The 21,074-nt window shown below is 44.1% G+C and overlaps 1 protein-coding gene across 1 annotated transcript in view; it reads right to left on the minus strand.

Moving 5' to 3' along the window:
• LOC122539512 (otogelin-like protein) overlaps positions 1-21,074 on the minus strand; it is a 248,549-nt gene that overhangs the window by 109,978 nt on the left and 117,497 nt on the right. The window contains exon 9 of the mRNA XM_043674458.1: positions 8,244-8,351. Coding sequence (XP_043530393.1) covers positions 8,244-8,351 — 108 coding nt within the window. The remainder of the gene's footprint in view (positions 1-8,243; positions 8,352-21,074) is intronic.

The raw sequence follows: 21,074 nt of genomic DNA on the forward strand, positions 1-21,074 counted from the left end.
CTATAGTATGGCGATCAAAACTGCACACAATACTCCAGATGTGGCCGCACCAGAGTCTTATACAACTGCAACATGACCTCAGGGCTCCGGAACTCAATTCCTCTACCAATAAAAGCCAGTACGCCAAATGCCTTCTTCACCGCACTATTTACCTGGGTGGCAACTTTTAGAAATCTGTGTACATGGACACCAAGATCCCTCTGCTCATCCACACTATCAAGTATCCGACCATTAGCCCAGTACCCCATCTTTTTGTTACTCTTACCAAAGTGAATCACCTCACACTTAGCTACATTGAACTCCATTTGCCACCTTGCTGCCCAGCTCTGCAACTTATCTATATCCCACTGTAACCTGACAGATCCTTCCTCACTGTCAACAACTCCACCAACTTTCGTATCATCCGCAAACTTGCTCACCCAACCTTCTAGCCCCTCCTCCATGTCATTTATAAAAATGACAAACAGCAATGGTCCCAAAACAGATCCTTGCGGAACACCGCTAGTAACGGCACTCCACGATGAAACTTTACCATCAACTACTACCCTCTGTCTTCTTCCAGCCAGCCAATTCCTAATCCAAACCTCCAACTCACCCTCAATGCCATACCTCTGTACTTTTTGCAGTAGCCTACCATGGAGAACCTTATCAAACGCCTTACTAAAATCCATATACACCACATCTACCGTTTTACCCTCGTCTACCTCCTTAGTCACCTTCTCAAAGAATTCAATAAAGTTTGTGAGGCACAACCTGCCCTTCACAAAACCATGCTGACTATCCTTGTTCACATTATTCCTATCCAGATGTTCATAAATCCTATCCCTTACAATTCTCTCTAAGACTATGCCCACAACAGAAGTGAGACTCACCAGCCTATGTTACTCTGTACTTTTCTCAATGTTAATTTTGTGGTACCAGATGAGCTATTCCTGTGGTGAGGCTGAGTCCTGGGACTAGGCCTCTGAAGATTGAACACCTGTGTGCTGGGAGGTGAGCACTTGCTGTATCTTGGAGTTTTGGGAGAAGACTTTGCCTTCAGGAGTTGACCAAAGCCCTGAGTTAACTGCACCTGTATGATGTTCCTGAGTGGGCCTGGTTCTCCATGGAGACTGAACACTTGCTGTGGCGTGTCCTTGGTTGTGGACCCTTTTTTAGCAGTGTCCTGGTTTGTCTTTGTGGCTAGCTTTTGCCTGTTTGTCCAATGTAGTGTTTGTTACGGTCATTGAATGATATTTTGTAAATGACATTTAGTTTTGCTCACTCTGTAGGCAATCTAATCCAATACAGTGTGGAAACAGGCCCTTCGGCCCAACCGGTCCACATCAACCCTCAGTAACCCACCCAGACCCATTTCCCTCTGACTAATGCACTTTGCACTATAGGAAATTTAGCATGGCCAATTCACCTGACCTGCACATCTTTGGACTGTGGGAAGAAACCAGAGCACCTGGAGGAAGCCCACACAGTGTGCAAACTCCATACAGTCAACTGAGGCTGGAATCTAACCTGGGACCCTGGTGCTGAGGCAGCAGTGCTAACCATTGAGCCATCATGCCACCATTCAAGGGTCTCTCCAGTTCATTAGCTGCTGTTTTAGTGTGTTGGTATGTTTGCAGGCTGTCTATACAGACAAAGAGCAAAACTAATGTCATTTAAAAAATGCAATTTGATCAAATTTGCAGCAAAACATGTTATGTGCTTTGGGAAGTCAGCAGGCAAGTTTGCTGCAGTATTCCTACCCTCTGACTTGCTTTGGTAGCCATTGTATTTATGTCAAGTCTAATTTCTGGTAGTCCCCAGGACATTGAGAGTGGGGCTTCAGTGATGGTAACACCATTGAATGTCAAGGGCTAATGGTTAGATTAATACTCATTGGAGATGGTCATTGTCTGACATTTGTGTGGCATGAATGTTTACCATTTGTCACCTGAATATTATCCAGATCTTGTTACATGTGAGGATGGACTGCTTCAGTATTTGAGGAATTGGGAATATTACTGAACAATATGCAATAATTGAACATCCCCACTTCGGACTTTACGATGGAAGGCAATTCATTGAAGCAGCTGAAGAGGGTTGGGTCTCTGACCCTATCCTGAGAAATTCCTACATGTCACGTATGGCTCCAACCAGCAGAAAGTTTGACCCTGATACCCAGTGATTCCAGTTCTTCCCAAGATGTCTCAATGCCACATTCAGTCAAATGCAGTCTTGATGTATAGGGCTGTTGCTCTCACCTCCCCTCAAATTCAGCTCTTTGTCCATTTTGAACGAAGGCAATAACAAGGTCAGGATCAGTGGTCCTAGTGGAACCCAAACTGGATGTCACTGAGCATGTTATTGCTGAGAAGGTGTTGCTTGATAGCATAAGTCCTTCAGGACTGTTGTGGTGTAAGGGAGCTGAGAAATAGGAGGGTAGGGGTGGGGTAGCTGGGAAAGCCATCAGTAGATGATACTGATAAGTTAGAGGGGAGGGTGGACTGGATAGGTGCGAAGGAAGATACAGGTAGGACAGTTCAAGAGTGTAGTGCCAAGTTGGAGGGTTGGATCTGGGATGAGGTGGGGGGAGGGGAGATAAGGAAACTGGTGAAGTCAATGTTGATGCCATGTGGTTGGAGGGTCCCAAGGCAAAAGATGAGACATTCTTGACTGACTCTACTTCAAACTCACCAACTCCCACAGCTACCTGGACTACACATCCTCTCACCCTTCTGTAAAAATGCTAACCCTTACTCCCAATTTCTCTGCCCCCACCATATATCCTTCCATGAGGAGCCATTCCAGGGCATCCCAGATGGCCTCCTATTTCAAGGACCACAATTTCCCCCTCATGATCAACAATGCCCTCCAGCATATCTCCTCCATTTCCCACACCTCTGTCCTTAAATCCCACCCTTCCAACCCCAACAAGGATAGAACTACCCCTGGTCCCCACCATCCACCCCACTACTCTGCAGATACAACAGATTATCCTCTGCCATTTCCACAACCTACAATCAGACCCCCACAGAGATTTTTTCTTCCCCACCCATATCTGTACTCCAGAGACCATTTCCTCAGTGACTCCCTCATTAGGTCCACATCCCCAACACCTTTTTTTTTCCCCCCCCCCCACCCTCCTCATCTTGGCACCTTCCCTTGCTGCCACAAAAGATCAAGTATGTTGCTGGAAAAACACAGGCACAATCGACATTTCGCACTAGTCCTTCAGCAGGAATCCTGACGAAGGGCTTATGCCTGTGACGTAGATTTTTTCTGCTCCTCTGATACTGCCTGACCTGCGGTGCTTTACCAGCAACACACTCTTGACTCTGATCTCGAGCATCTGCAGTTCTCACTTTCTCCTGCCACAAGAGGTGTAAAACCTGCTCTCACACCTCCCCCCTCACTTCCGTCCAAGGTCCAAAAGGATCTTTCCACATTCAGCAGAGATTTTCTTGCACATCCACCCACCTCATCTACTGTCTCCATTGCTCTAGACATAGTCTCCTCTACACTGGGGAGACAGGATGCCAACTCACTGAGCATTTCAGGGAACATCTCTGGGACACATGGATCAAACAATCCCACTGCAACACCCTCTCCCACTCTGCCAAAGACATACAATTTCCTGGGCTGCCTCCACTGCCAAATCCAAGCCACCCAACAGCTGGAGGAAGATCGCCTCATCTTCCCGCCTTGGGACTCTCTGACCACACGGCATCAACATTGACTTCACCAGTTTCCTCATCTCCGCTACATTCACCTCCTTCCAGATCCAACCCTCCAACTCAGCACTGCCCCCTTGAATTGCCCGACCTGTCCATCTTCCTTCCCACTTATCAATCACCCTCCACCTGTATATACCTCCAACCCCCATCACACAGGCCTCAAAGCCCTCCGCTTTCTTTCCCGCCAAACCAACCAGTACGCTTCCACTGACACCCTCCTTCAACTGACTGAACTGGTCCTCAATCTGAACAACTTCTCTTTCCAATCATCCCACTTCCTCCAAACCAAAGGAGTAGCCATGGGCACCTGCATGGGCCCCAGCTATGCTTGCCTCTTCGGTGGAAATGTTGAACAGTCCATCTTCCACAACTATACTGGCACCTTTTTCCTCCACTCCATTGATGACTATCAGCGCTACCTTGTGCTCCTACAAGGAGGTTGAACAGTTCATCCACTTTACTAATACCTTCCACCCTGACCTCAACTTTACCTGGACCGTCTCAGATTCCTCCCTCCCCTTTCTAGACCTCTCCATTTCTATCTCGAACAACCGACTCAACACGGACATTTACTATAAACTGACTGACTCCCACAGCTACCTAGATTACACCTCCTCCCACCCTGCCCCTTGTAAAAACGCCATCCCATATTCCCAATTCCTTTGCCTCTGCTGCATCTCCTCCTCGGAGGACTGATTCCAATACCAAACAACCCAGATGGCCTCCCTTTTTTTTTCAAAGACCGCAAATTCCCCTCAGATGTGGTTGACGATGCTCTCCACTGCATCTCCTCCACTTCCTGCTCCTTTGCCCTTGAACCCTGCCTCTCCAATCACCACCAGGACAGAACCCCAGTAGTCCTCACCTACCACCCCACCAACCTCCAGATACATTGTATCATCCTTTGTCATTTCTGCCACCTCTAGACAGACCCCACCACCAAGGATATGTTTCCCTCCCCATCAGTGTTCTGGAAAGACCACTCCCTCCAAGTCCATCATCAGGTCCACACCCCCCCACCAACCCAAACTCCACTCCTGCCACCTTCCCCTGCAACCACAAAAAATACAAAACTTGCGCCCACACACCTTCCTTCCCTACAGCCACACCCCCACCCCCTCATTTCCCTCCAAGGCCCCAGTGGATCCTTCCATACCCATCACAAACTCACCTGCACCTCCACACACCACTTACTACATCTGCTACACCTGATGTGGCCTCCTATACACTGGGGAGACAGGCCACCTACTTGCGGAATGTGTCAGAGACCACCTCTGGGACACCCACACAAACCAACCCAACTGCCCCATGGCTGAACATGTTAACTCTCCCTCCCACTCCAAGGACATGCATGTCCTTGGTCTCCTCCAGCACCAGACCATGGCAACACAACACCTGGAGGAAGAGTGCCTCATCTTCTGCCTAGGAACCTGCCAATCACAAGGATGAATGCAGATTTCTCCAACTTTCTCATTTCTCTTTTTTTTTCCCCACCTTATCTCAGTCCCAACCCTCAGATGTTGCAGCACCTTCTTGACCTGCAATCTTCTTCCTGACCTCTCCACTCCCCACCCCCTCTCCAGCCTATCACATTCCCAACACCCCTCCAAGTCCCTCCTCCCTACCTTTTTATCTTAGCCTGATTGGCACACTCTCCTCCATTCCTGAAGCAGGACTTATGCCTGAAACATCAATTCTCCTCCTCCTCCTTTGATGCTGCCTGACCTGCTGCACTCTTCCAGTAAAACATTTTTCAGCTCCACCTGTATCTACCTATCATCTTCCCAGCTACCTTCTCCCCACCAGTACCCTCCTATTTATCCCTCAGTCCCTCCCCTTTCCCCACATCCCTAATGAAGGGCTTATGCCCAAAACGTCAACTTTCCTGCTCCTTGGATGCTGCCTGAATGGTTGTGCTTTTCTAATGCTACGTATTTCAACTCATCCAGTAGCTACAGTCCTCACTTTCTCCTAGCTTTCCATATGGTCAGTGTTATATCTGTACTAGTACAGCTTGGCTATGGGAACACAAGTTCTGAAAACATGTTTTCAGTACTTTTGTCAGAATATTGTCTGAGCTGTAGCCTTTGCAGTAGGTAGTGCCTCTAACTATTTCATGGTAATATAGAGTGTATTGAATTGGCTGGAGACTGACATCTGTGATGCTTGGGGATCTTGAAGAGGGTGAGATGGATCATCCACTTGGCACTTCTGGCTGACGATTGCTGTGAATGCTTCAGTCTTATCATTTGCCCTAATGAGGTGGGCTCTTCCATCATTTGCAGATGGTATAGTTGTGGAGTGTCCCCTCCCAGTGAGTTGGCTAATCATCCACCACCATTAATGACTGTTACAGGACTAAACTAATCCTACCTGCCTGCACTTGACCCATATACAGAGGAACCGTGATTATCTGAAGGACAAGGGTGGGGTTAATCAAATGTTTGGTTCATCAAATGCCGGCTAAGTTAGCCAAGCAGTGGGACCTTGCAATCTTGTTCAGATAATCCAAAATTCAGCTAAGTGAATGCTGGATAATTGAGGTCAAACACAGGCACGTGGGACTAGTTTAGTTTGGAAACATGTTCATGTGGACTGGTTGGACTGAACGGTCTATTTCCATGCTGTATGATGTGATGCTGTAAGCTATAACTTTTCATTGATAAGTCAGACTGTTCCACATGGGCACCAGTCACCCTGTGCCTCCAGCAAACAAGTGAAAACGTCTAGCGAAAGAGGATCGAGAAGCAGTACTCTAATCTGCAGAAGAATCATCTCAATGGACCTGTAAACAGGGATCACTGAACAGCCTTCCCATCTTCACTCCACTCGTAACACTTATGATTTTATTTGTCTAGTGACATTACTATTATGCCACTGTCAGCTCTTATATGCAGAAATATGGTCTGTATTTCCCATCAATCTGGTTGTAAAAGTCTAATAAATTGCAGAATTTTGCAGACTTCTATAACATCATAAACCTTTTTGACTCCAGGAATAACAGGATTTGATCTCCAGTGCATTACCTTAGTGGAAGCTCATCTGAGACTGATTTGAAATGGAGGCAATGAGGATCTCATCGTGGATTAGTAAATGACACAGATGAAGGAAAAGAGCAGGTTTGAACTGCATTTTAGGCATGACATTGGAATAGCAAAAGATTTTCTCCAAGTGGCAGAATTGTTTCTGGCAGTCTTAAAGCGATTTCCAGAGATCACGTTGATTGACTTGGCAACAACGTAGCACCACTTGGTAGAGCTAGGAAGAGATAACTGAGGTACAACCAGTGCACTTGGGTTTAAAGAAGATGTGTGAGAGACCGAGTGCTTTGGGGAGTAAAATATCAGAATCAGGTGATAATCAATTACAATTAAAGCAGCTTAAGCATGGGGGAGAAGAAGAAATTAGAATTTTAAAAAAAAATCATTTACAGGATGAGTGCCACTAGCAGGGCCAGGTGGTAGGCCATCCCATTGAGCATTTATTAACTATCCTTAATTGCCCAGAGGGCTGTTTAAGTATTAACCATGTTGCTGTGGGTCTGGGGCACATGTCGGCCAGACCAGCTAAGGTTGGCAGTTTCCTTCCTTAAAGAACATTAGTGAACCAGGTGAGTTTTCCAACAATTGACAATGGATTAATGGTCATCATTAATTTCAGATTTTTTACTGAATTCAAATTCCACCATCTGCTGTGGCGGGATTCAAACCCAGCCCCCGTGAACCTCAGCTGGGTCTCTAATTAATAGTCTAGTGATAATACCACTAGCCCATGCCTCCCCAAAGGATGGCTGAAAAGGAAAAAGAAATTGCAGAGGAAGATAAAGAAAGAGAAATAGAATTGAAAACAACAAACATAAGAAAGCGAAAGAAAACAAGAAAACTGTGGAATATCACATCAGCTTAAAGGAATGTAGTTGCAACAGGAAATCACAGAAACCCTACAGTGTGGGAACAGGCCATTTGGTCCAACAAATCCACACCAACCCGCTGAACCCACCCTGACCTTTTCCCCCACTCTATTACTTTACATTTCCCCTTCCTAAGGCACCTAACCTACACATTCCTGAACACTATGGGCAATTTAGGATGGCCAATTCACCTGACTTGGACATGTGGGAGGAAACTGGAGCGCCCAGAGGGAATCCATACAGACGGGGAGAATGTGCAAACTCCACACAGACAGTTGCCCGAGGCTGGAATTGAACCTGGGCACCTAGTCTTGTAAGGCACCAGTGTTAATCACTGAGCTACTGTGCCACCCATGATGTCAGAAACTGATGCACATCTGACCGGCTGTGCTTTTCCAGCACCACTCTGATCTAAACTCTGGTTTCCAGCACCTGCAGTCCTCACTTTTGCCCAGAAGGATAACCAGTCATGCAAAATGACTGGCAGCCATACCAGTAATATCCATATCCTGAGAATTATTTTTTTTAAAGTTTTGGCTAAATAGCTGGCTTTCATCCAACAGATGCTATCTGGCAATAAAAGTGGCAGTAAGCATCACATTGCAATGCTCTGTTCTTACCATTGATGTAACCCATTGTTTGCCATATTCTGTGCCGAGCATTTTTATGTTGTTAAGATGAGTTGACACTGATTCATCTCCCTCTCCACAAAAGCCTTGCACAAGTTTCTGTAGAAAAAAAAAACAAATGTATTAAGATTCTCCATTCTCACTGGTGACTTTGCAAAATCTCAAAAGCTCTATGCATCATTTGCTAATTTAAATGTTAATTACAATGCATGAAGGATAGGCAATCAAAGACCTTGCATTTACACAGCATCTTTAACATTTGAAAAAAATTAGCAATGTGCTTCATTGAAACATAAAAAGATAAAAATGGAGATTGAGTCAAGGAAGTAAGTGTTCAAATAGATAACTTAAAGCTTGGGAAACGAGTTTTGCTTTAAGACGAGTTTTAAAGGAGGAACAATATGGAGAAGCAGAGTATTGCAGAGGAATTTCCAGTTCTTATAATGAAGCGAATGCATAGCAATCAATAGTGAGATAAAGGAAGTGTGATGTGGACAAAGAGACAGGTTCAGAGAAAAGTATGAGGAAAGACAAAAATTGTAGAAGTAAGTTAGGAAAGAATTGTAAAGGTACAGTAGACTACAGGGATAAGGAGGAGTGAAACAATTAATTAGCTGAGTAGGTAGACATTTTGGTCTGCCATGTCTAAAGGAACAATTCACCTTGTGCCATTTTTGTCTTTTTCTCCACAGTCCTGAAAATATTTCAATTTAAAATATTGATTTCATTCCCTTTGAATCTTAATGAAGACTGTCTTCACCACACTCAGGTAGTGCATTCTAAACCCAAACTATTTGTTGTGTAATAAAGCTTTTCCTTATGTCATCAGTGCTTTCTTTTTTACTAATTATCTTAAATATGTTCTGCTGTGGTCCTTGATCCTACTTTTAAATTCTTTCGTAAGAAATGGGGATCACTGTCAAGACGACCATTTGTTGCTCCACCCTCATTGCCTTGAACTAACTGGTTTGCAAGGCTATTTCAGGAGTGGTTTTGAGTGTCTTGAGGAAAGGTTGGACAGGTTTGTATCCGCTAGGGTTTAGAACAGTGAGAGGAGACTCGATTAAATTTCATAAGATCCTGAGAAATAATGATAGGTTGGACATGGAGACAGGCTTCTCCTGGAGAAATGGGGTCATGTTGTAAAAATAAGGGCTTACCTATTTCAAGCAGAAATGATGAGAATTTATTTTCTCAAAGGTTTGTAAGTCTTTTGAGCTCTAAGACCATAGCATATGGAATGAGCTCCCAGAGGAAGTGGTGGAGGCTGGTACAATTGCAACATTTAAGAGGCATTTGGATGGTATATGAATAGGAAGGGTTTGGAGGGACATGGGCGGGTGCTGGCAGGTGGGACCAGATTGGGTTGGGATATCTGGTCGGCATGGACAGGTTGGACTGAAGGGTCTGTTTCCATGCTGTATATCTCTACGACTCTATGACATAGGAGCCGAAGTAGGTCTTTCAGCCCATCAAGTATGCTCCGACATTCAATGAGATTATGATTAATCTGATAAACCTCAACTCCACATTCCCATCTTTTCTCTATAACCCTCGATTCCCTTACATAATCCCAGTCTTGAAGATATTTAATGATTCAGCCTTGACAGAACTGTGAAAAAAAATTTCATAAATTCCCCAACCTGAGAGAAGAAATTTCTCCTCAACTCTGTCTTAAACATATTTTAGTTCCATTTTGCTTCACAAAGGAAGGTACACATTAAAATGTTGGGGATTGCGTGGCCCCACTATTTAGAAAAGGGATAGAGAGAAAACAGAGAATTATAGATCTAATAGTCTGACAGTGGCAGTTGGAAAAATGCTCCAGTTAATCATAAAAGATTTAACTGTATAGCACTTGGAAAACAGTGACAGGGTCGGATAGAATCAATATATGTTACAAAAGGAAAATCAGGTTTGACAAATCTACTGGAACGTTTTGAGAATGCAACTAATTTAGTTGATAACGGGGAGATAGTGCTTTAGTTGCACTTTCAGAAGGCTTTCAATAAGGTCCACATAAAATATTAGGACGCATAAGTGAAGAACATAGGATTGGGTGTTTGGAAGAGACAGCCAGTGAATGGTAGGTAACCTCAGAGATCTGTGCTAGGACCCCAGCTATTCACAATATATTAATGATTTTGACAAAGGAACTCAGTCTAATATCTCCAGATGTGCAAATGACATAAAGCTTGATGGGAGAGTGAACTGTGAGGAGGATGCAGAGATGTTTCAGCATGATTTGAAAAAGTGAGTGAGCTGGCAATTGCAGTTGAAATATAATATAGATAAATGTAAAGTTATCAATTTTGGTAGCATACCAGGAAGGCAGATTATTATCTGAATGGCAATAGGTTGGAAAAGAGGGAGGTACAATGAGTCTTGGGTCTCCTTATACTTCTGACACTGAAAGTAAACATGCATGTGTAGCAGTTGGTTAAGAAAGCAAATAATACTTGGACTTCATGGTGGGAGCAGCATGGTGGCTCAGTGATTAGCACTGCTGCCCCATAGCACCAGAGACCTGTATTTGAGTACCTGTGTGGAGTTTGCACATTCTTCCCATGTCTGCATGGGTTTCCTCCAGGTGCTCTGGTTTCCTACCACAGTCCAGAGATGTGCAGTTTAGATGAAATGGCCATACTAAATTATCCAGGGATGTGTAGGCGAGGTGGATTAGCCATGGGAAATGCAGGGTTACAGGGATTGAGTAGGATGTTCTCCAAAGGGTCAGTGTGGACTTAATGAACTGAATGCCCTGCTTCCACTCTGTAGGGATTCAATAATTGACAGGATTTAAGTACAGAGACTGGGATGTCTTGCTGAAATTGTATAGGGCCTTGGTGAGACCACACTTGGACTATTGTGTGCAGTTTATCTGAGGAAGGTTTCTTTGGCTCTGGAAAGAATGCAACAAAGGTTTATCAGACTGATTCCTGATGGTATTTCTCACATATGAAGAGAGACTCTATCAGCGAGGGTCATATTCTCTAGAATTTAGGAAAACTAGGGAGGATCTCATAGAAACCTGTGAAATTCTAATAGGATGAGACAGGGTAAATGCAGGATGGATATTCTGCATGTCTGGGCAGACCAAAGGCAGGGGTCACAGACTAAGATTGCCATGTTTGCCATTTAGGGTTGAAATGAGGAGAAATTTCTTCAACGGTGAACCACAGAACACGATTGAGGAGAAAACCATAAATGTTTTCTAGACGAACTTAGTTTTAGTTGAATGGGCTAAATGGGTCAAAGGGTGTGGGGAGAAAGCAAGAACAAAGAACTGTGTTGGATGATCAGCCATGATATCAAATAGTGGGTGATTCAGGCTTAAAGAACAATTCAGTGCAAGATTGAAACACTTAATGGTAAGATCCTGGGGAGTGTTGCTGAACAAAGAGACCTTGGAGTGAAGGTTCATTGTTCCTTGAAAGTGGAGTGCATGTAGACTAGGTAGTGAAGAAGTTGTTTGGTTGACTATAGGGATTGGGAGCTTATGTTGAGGCTGCACAGGACATTGGTAAGACCACTTTTGGAATACTGTGTTCAATTCTATTCTCCCTGCTATAGGAAAGATTTTGTTAAACTTGAAAGGGTTCAGAAAATATTTCCAAGAATGTTGCCAGGATTGGAGGATTTTAACTATAGGAAAAGATTGAACAGGCTGGGGCTATTCACTCTGGGGCGTCAGAAGTGAGGGACGACCTTTTAGAGCTTTATAAAATCATGAGAGGCATGGACAGGGTGTATAGTCAAGATCTTTTCCCCATGGTAGGGTATCCAAAACTAGAGGACATAGTTGAGGTGAGAGCAGAACAATTTAAAAGGGACCTAAGGTGCAACTTTTTCACACGGAGGGTGATGCGTGTATGGAATGAGCTGCCAGAGGAAGTGGTGGAGGCTGGTACAATTACGGTATTTAAAAGGCATCTGGATTGGCATATGAATAGGAAGGGTTTAGAGAAATGTGGGTCAACCGCTGGCAAATGGCACTAGATTCATTTAGGATAGTTGGTTGGCATGGACGAGTTGGACCAAATGATCTGTTTCCATGCTATACATCTCTATGACTGTATGACAAAAGGTCTCTTACTCCTATTTTAAATATACTGTATTCAGATCACTGATGATTTTGAAAACCTCCATCAGATCTCCTTTTAGCCTCTTCTACCCAAGAAGTACAGTTCCAGCTTCTTCAGTCCATCCAAAGATGTGCAGATTAGGTGAGTGGGCTATGCTAAGTTGCTCATAGTGTTCAGGATCTGTGAGTTAGTCGGGGTTAAATGTAGAGTAATAGGGCAGGGGAATTGGTCTGGGTGGGTTGGTCTTCGGAGGGTCGGTGTGGACTTGTTGGGCCAATGGCCTATTTCCACACTGTGGGGATTCTATGATCCCTCATAACTGAAGGTCCTTATCCCTGGAAGCATTCTTGTGAGCCATTTCTGACCCTTGTACATTTGTACACCTTGATCATGTCACCACCCCCAGCCTTCTCTGTTCTTTAAGATTAGAATTCCTACATGTGGAAACAGGTCCTTCGGCCCAACAAGTCCACACTGGGCTCCGGACAGTATCCCACCCACACCCATTCCCCTATCCTTTATTTACCCCTGACTAATCCACCTAATCTACATGTCCCCAAACACAATGGGCAATTTAGCGTGGCCAGTTCACTGAACCTGCACACCTTTGGATTGTGGGAGGAAACTGGAGCACCCAGAGGAAACCTACGCAGACACATGGAGAATGTGCAAGCTCCACACAGACAGTCATCCAAGGTTGGAATTGAACCTGGCACTGTGAGGCAACAGTGCTAGCCACTGAGCTATGGTGCCACCCACTGTGGGGCTGTGTTCAAAGGAAAACAGCCCCAATCTCTCCTTGTAGCTACAATTCTTCAGCCATGGCAACATTCTGGGAAATCCTGTCTGCATTATCCTCATTATTATTTCCCCACTCTCATTCTCCATGGGGCCTGTGTTCACTTTGGCTTCTCTCTTCCTTTTTATACATTTAAAGAAGCTCCTGCTGTCCATGTTCATAATACCTGCAAGTTTTCACTCAAAGTTTATTTTCTTCCTCTTTATTGATGCTTTGATCAAATGAAATAATTTCAAGTTTGCTAATGACTGAAAACTGTGAGGAATTGTGAGTGGAGAGTAGGAAATAATGAGGCTTCAATATGATTCTAATAAATTGTATGAGAGGACAAATACTGTACATGAGATTCAGTCTAATGTGGGGTGAAGATATCCATTTGGACAACAGAATAGCAGAATATTATTTAAATAATGATAGATTGAAAAATGTTGATATAAAAGGGGTCCTGCAGGTGGAGCAACCATTTTCATTTTATTCATCTGCGGTCTGCCTACATCGCAAACTAGACCAGCATTTATTGCCCATCTTAAATTGTGGTTGGAAGTCAATCACATTGCTATGGGTCTGTAATCTAATCTAATCTAATCTAATCTAATCTAATCTAATCTAATCTAATCTAATCTAATCTAATCTAATCTAATCTAATCTAATCTAATCTAATCTAATCTAATCTAATCTAATCTAATCTAATCTAATCTAATCTAATCTAATCTAATCTAATCTAATCTAATCTAATCTAATCTAATCTAATCTAATCTAATCTAATCTAATCTAATCTAATCTAATCTAATCTAATCTAATCTAATCTAATCTAATCTAATCTAATCTAATCTAATCTAATCTAATCTAATCTAATCTAATCTAATCTAATCTAATCTAATCTAATCTAATCTAATCTAATCTAATCTAATCTAATCTAATCTAATCTAATCTAATCTAATCTAATCTAATCTAATCTAATCTAATCTAATCTAATCTAATCTAATCTAAAGAACTGTGGATGCTGGAGATCTGAAACAAACAGAAAAAGAAATTGCTGGAAAAACTCAGTAGGTCTGACAGCATCTGTGAAGAGAAAACAGAGTTAATGTTTTGAGTCCAGTGACCATTCATTGGCTAGCATCCCATGAACCCAAGCCATCTTTAAAGCACCCGATGTACACCCAGGCGAGCATTCCCAGGCTGCTCTGCTCATTAAAGGACATGTGCACAACATGTAGGAGAAGGGGAAGATGTCACTGCAATTCTCCAACCTGGAGGTCTTGCACCACCATGCCTTGTTAGCCTGATCCCAGATTGTGGAAGAACAGCCAGCAATGCAGAAACTAGGTCAGTGTCTACTCTGCCTGACATCCAAATCCTTACCCATATAAGGAGAGAATTCTAACCCTTGAAGGACAAAAACAAGACCCCTCCTGCCACTCTGTATGGCGCTGCCACACTCCCCTCAGTCCCATTATCGCACCCAATCTTTGTTTCTAACCAGTGACCGCCATGCCTTCTCTCTCTTTTTACTTGCATGTTCCATAAGTCTTACCCATGACATCAGTGGGGAAATAATCAGGGATGGAAGCAGTACATTCACATTATTCCTATAATGTGGCACCCAGAACTGTACCCAGTACTTCACCTGAGGTTTAACAAATGTCTTATGTCTCCAACTGTGATTTAATACATCTTTTATACCTCCAGCCAAGGTGTAACAATTGTATTATACAGGAGATTGATTATCAGAACAAATGGAATAGTAGGTAATGCACTGAATTGGATAATGACAGGAACAAAGTAAGACAAAGAACTGTGGATGCTGGAGATTTGATACAAAACAGAAATTGTTGGTGAAACTCACTGGTCTGTCAGCATTTTTGGGAAGAAAGTAGCATTAACATTTTAAGTCTGGTGGCTCTTCATCAGAACTGAGTAGGAGAGTAGGAATAAATGGGTCATCCTCAAGGTGGCAGCTCTGGCTGTTCACATTATATCAATTAGATGTGGTGACTAAATGTAATATTTCCAAGTTTGCAGATGATGCAAAATATAGCATAGAACATAGAATATTACAGCGCAGTACAGGCCCTTCAGCCCTCGATGTTGCGCTGACCTGTGGAACCAATCTGAAGCCTACCTATCCGACATTATTCCATTTTCATCCATATGTTTATCCAATGACCATTTAAAGTTGGCGAGTCTACTACTGTTGCAGGCACTGTGCTCCATGCCTCTACTACTCTCTGAGTAAAGAAACTACCTCTGACATCTGAACTATACCTATCACCCCCTCAATTTAAAGCTATGTCCCCTCGTGCTAGCCATCACCATCCAAGGAAATAGGCTCTCCATGTCCAACCTATCTAACCCTCTGAATATCTTATATGCCTCAATTAAGTCACCTCTCAACCTTCTCTCTAATGAAAACAGCCTGAAGTCCCTCAGCCTTTCCTCATAAGATCTTCCCTCCATACCAGGCAACATCCTAGTATATCTCCTCTGAACCCTTTTCAAAGCTTCCACATCCTTCCTATAATGCGGTGACCAGAACTGTCTGCAATACTCCAAATGTGGCTATACCAGAGTTTTGTGCAGCTGCAACATAATTTCATGGTTCCGAAACTCAATCCTTCTACCAATAAAAGCTAACATACCATATGCCTTCTTAACAACCCTATCAACCTGGGTGACAACTTTCAAGGATCTATGTAGCTGGACACCAAGATCTCTCTGCTCATCTACACTATTAAAAATCTTACCATTAACCCAGTACTCTGCATTCCTGTTACTCCTTCCAAATTGAATCACCTCACACTTTTCCGCATTAAACTCCATTTGCAGGAATGCATGTGTGAGCAAATTGTAAAGTGGCTTCAGCAGAATGTTTACAGGATTAGTTCATGGGAAAGAACATAGCAGATGGAATATAATGTGGAAAAATGTGAGACTATCCACTTTAGTAGGGCAACACATAAGTGCAGCGTATTTCACAGAATCATTGAATCATATAGCATAGAAGTCTTCCCTAGAATGTCTTCCCTGGAGGGGTGACCTTATGGAGGTTTATAAAATCATCAGGGGCATAGATAGGATAAATAGACAAGGTCTTTTCCCTGGGATGGGGGTGTCCAAAACTGGAGGGCATAGGCTTAGGGTGAGAGGGGAAAGATATAAAAGGGACCTAAGGGGAAACTTTTTCATGAAGAGAGTGGTGCGTGTATGGAATGAGGTGCCAGAGGAAAAGGTGGAGGCTGGAACAAATACAGCATTAAAAAGGCGCCTGGATGGGTATATGAATAGGAAGGGTTTAGACGGATATGAGCGAAGTAATGACAAATGGGACTAGATTAGGTTGGGATATCTGGTCTACATGGACAGGTTGGACCGAAGGGTCTGTTTCCGTGCTGTACATCTCTATGACTCTTTGATTCTCAAAGGCCTTTCAGCCCATCAAGTCTATACTCCCAAAGCTGTGCTAAATCTGCACTGGTCCCACTTTCCAGAAGTAGGCACATAACCTTGAATGCTATAACATTTCAAGTACTCATCCAAATATGTTTTAAAGGTTCTGAGCTGCATTCTTTTCACCCTGCCCATACCTCATAATCATACATCTGTAATGGTAATCTCTATCAGATTTCCCCTCAACCTTCTCTGCTCCAAAGAAAACAACCTGAACTTATCCAGCCTTTCTTCATAGCTCAAGTGCTCCATTCCAGACAACATCCTGATGAATCTGCTCTGCATCCCCTCCAGTGCAATCACATCTTTCCTATAGTGTGGTGACAAGAACTACACACAATACTCCTGCTCGGACCGAACCAAAGTTCTGTACAGCTCCTACATAACCTCTCTGCTAGTTTATCAGTGCCACAATTGAGAAAAACAAGCGTCCCATATGCCTTTGTAACTAACCTATGAACTTCCCCTGCCACCTTCAGGGATTTGTGGACAAACATCTAAATATCCCAAGATCCCTCTACTCCTCTGTACTAACTCAGGAAGTGCAACTGGAAGGGAACATTGCTTATTGTTGAAAACCAAAGTAGAGCCATTACTCATGGCATACTTAGGCTAGTCCCAGTCTGGGACAAAGAGTCCTGCAAACCAATCCCAGGGTCTACTTTATTTTACTTTCAAATCAATCTGTTCAGAATTGCTATCACATGCCAATGGAGTGGGAAGAACTTGAACCCAGGACCCCTGGTCTAAGGGCAGGGATGCCACCATGCACTAAGAGAACCTGCAGTGTCTACTGTCTTATTTATTACGACAAACTATTTTCTTTTAATACAAACCCGCAGACTCCCATAACTACCTGGACTAACCTCCTCCCACCCAGTATCCTGCAAGAACTCCATAACATTCACCCAATTCCTCCACGTCCGCTACATCTGCTCCATCAAGGAGGCATTTCAGTCCCCAGATGTCCACCTATTTTGAACAACATGCTTTTCCTCCCTCTGTCATCCAGACAGCCCTCCATTCCCCCTTCCACTACTCTAACCACACCCCCTCCAAACGCAGTAAAGAGAGAGTCCCCCCTGTCCTCCCCTACCATCCCACCAGTTTCCGTATCCAACGCATCATCCTTAAACACTTCTGCCAACTCCAACTGGACCCCACCAATCAAGAATATCTTCCCCTTACCATCCCTCTCTGCCTTCTGCATGGACTGTTACCTTCGACAGTCCTTGGTTTGTGCCACTCTCCCCACCAACCCTCCTGAACCCCAGGTACCTTCCCCTGCAATCAGAAAAGACACAAAACTTGCTGGCACACCACCCCCACCCCTTCACCTCCATCCAGGGTCCCAAACAATCCTTCCAGGTGTGACAGAGGTTCTTCCTTGCATCAGGTGCTCCCAATGTGGTCTTCTCTACATCAGGGAGACTGAACGTAAACTTAGGGAACGATTTGCCAATCATCGCAGCCAGGCCCACAGCAGCCGACCAGACCGCCCAATCACCGCCCATTTCAATTCCCCTTCCCACTCCCTTTCTGACATGACCATCCTTGGCCTCCTCCATTGCCACAACAAGCCACACTGCAAATTGGAGGAACATTTCCGCCTGGGCAGCCTACAACCTGGAGTATTCAACATTGAGTTCTCCAATTTCAAATAATCTCCTTTCCCAGCCTGTCCCTCTTCCTTCCACCAACCCAATTCATTCCTCCTATTGACCAACCAGGTCGTACCCTCTACCTGTCTTTGCCTATCTCCACTTCACTACCCTGATCCCACCACCCCCTTTATCTGCAGCTCCCCCTACACCCACCCCCAGTCCTGAAGAAGGGTAACACCCGAAACGTCAACTTCTCCACCTCCTGATGCTGCCTGGCTTGTTGTGTTAGAACATAGAATACAGAACAAAGAACACAGAACAATACAGCGCAGAATAGGCCCTTCGGCCCTCGATGTTGCGCCGAGCTGTGAACTATTTTCAGCTCGTTCCCCCTACACTATCCCAAAATCATCCATGTGCTTATCTTAGGATTGTTTAAATCTCCCTAATGTGGCTGAGTTAACTACATTAGCAGGCAGGGCATTCCACACCCTTACCACTCTCTGCCGAAAGAACCTGCCTCTGACATCTGTCTTAAATCTATCATCCTTCAATTTGTAGCTATGCCCCCTCATACAAGCTGATGTCATCATCCTAGGAAAAAGACTTTCACTGTCTACCCTATCTAATCCTCTGATCATCTTGTATGTCTCTATCAAATTCCCTCTAGCCTTCTTCTTGCCGATGAGAACAGGTTCAAGTCTCTCAGCCTTTCCTCATAAGACCTCCCCTCCAGACCAGGCAACATCCTGGTAAATCTCCTCTGCACTTTTTCCAATGCTTCGACATCCTTCCCAAAATATGGGGACCAGAACTGTACACAATATTCCAAGTGTGGCTGCACCAGCTTTTTGTATAGTTGCAGCATGATATTATGGCTCTGAAACTCAATCCCTCTACGAATGAAACCTAACACACTGTATGCCTTCTTAACAGCACTATCCACTTGGGTGGCAACTTTCAAGGATCTGTGTACATGGACTCCAAGATCCCTCTGCACATCCACACTACCAAGAATCTTTCCATCGACCCAATACTCCGCCTTCCTGTTATTCTTCCCAAAGTGAATAACCTCACATTTAGCTGCATTGAACTTCATTTGCCACCTCTCAGCCCAATTCTGCAGTTTATCCAAGTCCCTCTGCAACTTGTAACATTCTTCCATACTGTCCACTACTCAACCGATTTTAGTGTCATCTGCAAATTTATTAGTCCATCCACCTATGCCTGCGTCTAAGTCATTTGTAAAAATGACAAACAGCAGTGGTCCCAAAACAGATCTTTGTGGCACACCACTAGTAACCAGACTCCAGGCTGAATATTTTCCATCAACCACCACTCGCTGCCTTCTTTCAGAAAGCCAGTTTCTAATCCAAACTGCTAAATCACCCTCAATTCCATTTTCTCCAAAAGCCTAAAATGTGGTACCTTATCAAAAGCTTTACTGAAGTTCATCCATGTATACCACGTCAACTGCCCTATCCTCATCTACATGCTTGGTCACCTTCTCAAAAAACTCAATGAGGTTTGTGAGACATGTTCTGCCCTTGACGAAACCATGTTGACTATCTGAAATCAAATTGTTGCTTGCTAGATGATTATAAATCTTATCTTTTATAATCCTTTCCAAAACCTTTCCGACAACAGAAGTATGGCTCATTCGTCTATAATTACCCAGGTCCTCTGGTACCAAACCTGTAGACAATGACGACTCAAACATCAAAGCCAAAGGCTCTGCTATCTCCTCCCTAGCTTCCCAGAGAATCCTTGGATAAATCCATCCGGCCCAGGGGACTTGTCTACTTTCACTCCTTCCAGAATTGATAATACCTGTTCGTATCTAACCTCGATCCTTTCTAGTCTAATATCTCGTACCTCATTCTTCTCCTCAACAATATTGTCCTTTTCCTGAGTGAAAACCGATGAGAAATGTTTGTTTAGCACCTCTCCAATCTCCACAGGGTCCACACTCAACTTCCCACTTCTGTCTTTGATTGGCTCTATTCCTACCCTAATCATCCTTTTATTCTTCACATACCTATAGAAAACTTTAGGGTTCTCCACCTTTATTCTATTTGCTAAAGACTACTCGTGTCCTGTCTTTGCTCTTCTTAACTCTCTCTTTAAATCCTTCCTAGATGATCTCTAACTCTCCATCGCCTCATCTGAACCATCTTGCCTCATCAAGACATAAGCCTCCTTCTTCTTCGTAACAAGAGATGCAATTTCTGCAGTAAACCACGGTTCTCATACCTTATCACTTCCTCCCTGCCTGACAGGGACATACCTATCAAGGACACACAATATCTGTTCCTTAAACCAGCTCCATATTTCGATTGTCTGCATCCCCTGCATTTTGCTACCCCATTCTATGCATCCTAATTCTTGCCTAATCGCATTATAATTGCCTTTGCTCCATTGATAACCCTTGACCTGTGGCATGTATCCCTTTCCATCGCTAAACTAAACGTAACTGAATTATCTGCTCCCAGGAGGACCAGTTCCACCATAGAACACACCAGATGGCCTCCTTCTTTAGAGACCGCAATTTCCCTTCCCACGTGGTTAAAGATGCCCTCCAACACATCTCGTCCACATCCCGCACCTCCGCCCTCAGACCCCACCCCTCCAACCGTAACAAGGACAGAACGCCCCTGGGGCTCACCTTCCACCCTACCAACCTTCCCATAAACCAAATCATCCGCCGACATTTCCGCCACATCCAAAAAGACCCCACCACCAGGGATATATTTCCCTCCCCACCCCTCTCCACCTTCCGCAAAGACCGTTCCCTCCGTGACTACCTGGTCAGGTCCACGCCCCCCTACGACCCACCCTCACATCCTGGCACTTTCCCCTGCCACCGCAGGAACTGTAAAACCAG

This window comes from Chiloscyllium plagiosum, chromosome 2 (assembly GCF_004010195.1).
Source record: "Chiloscyllium plagiosum isolate BGI_BamShark_2017 chromosome 2, ASM401019v2, whole genome shotgun sequence".
NCBI lineage: Eukaryota > Metazoa > Chordata > Chondrichthyes > Orectolobiformes > Hemiscylliidae > Chiloscyllium > Chiloscyllium plagiosum.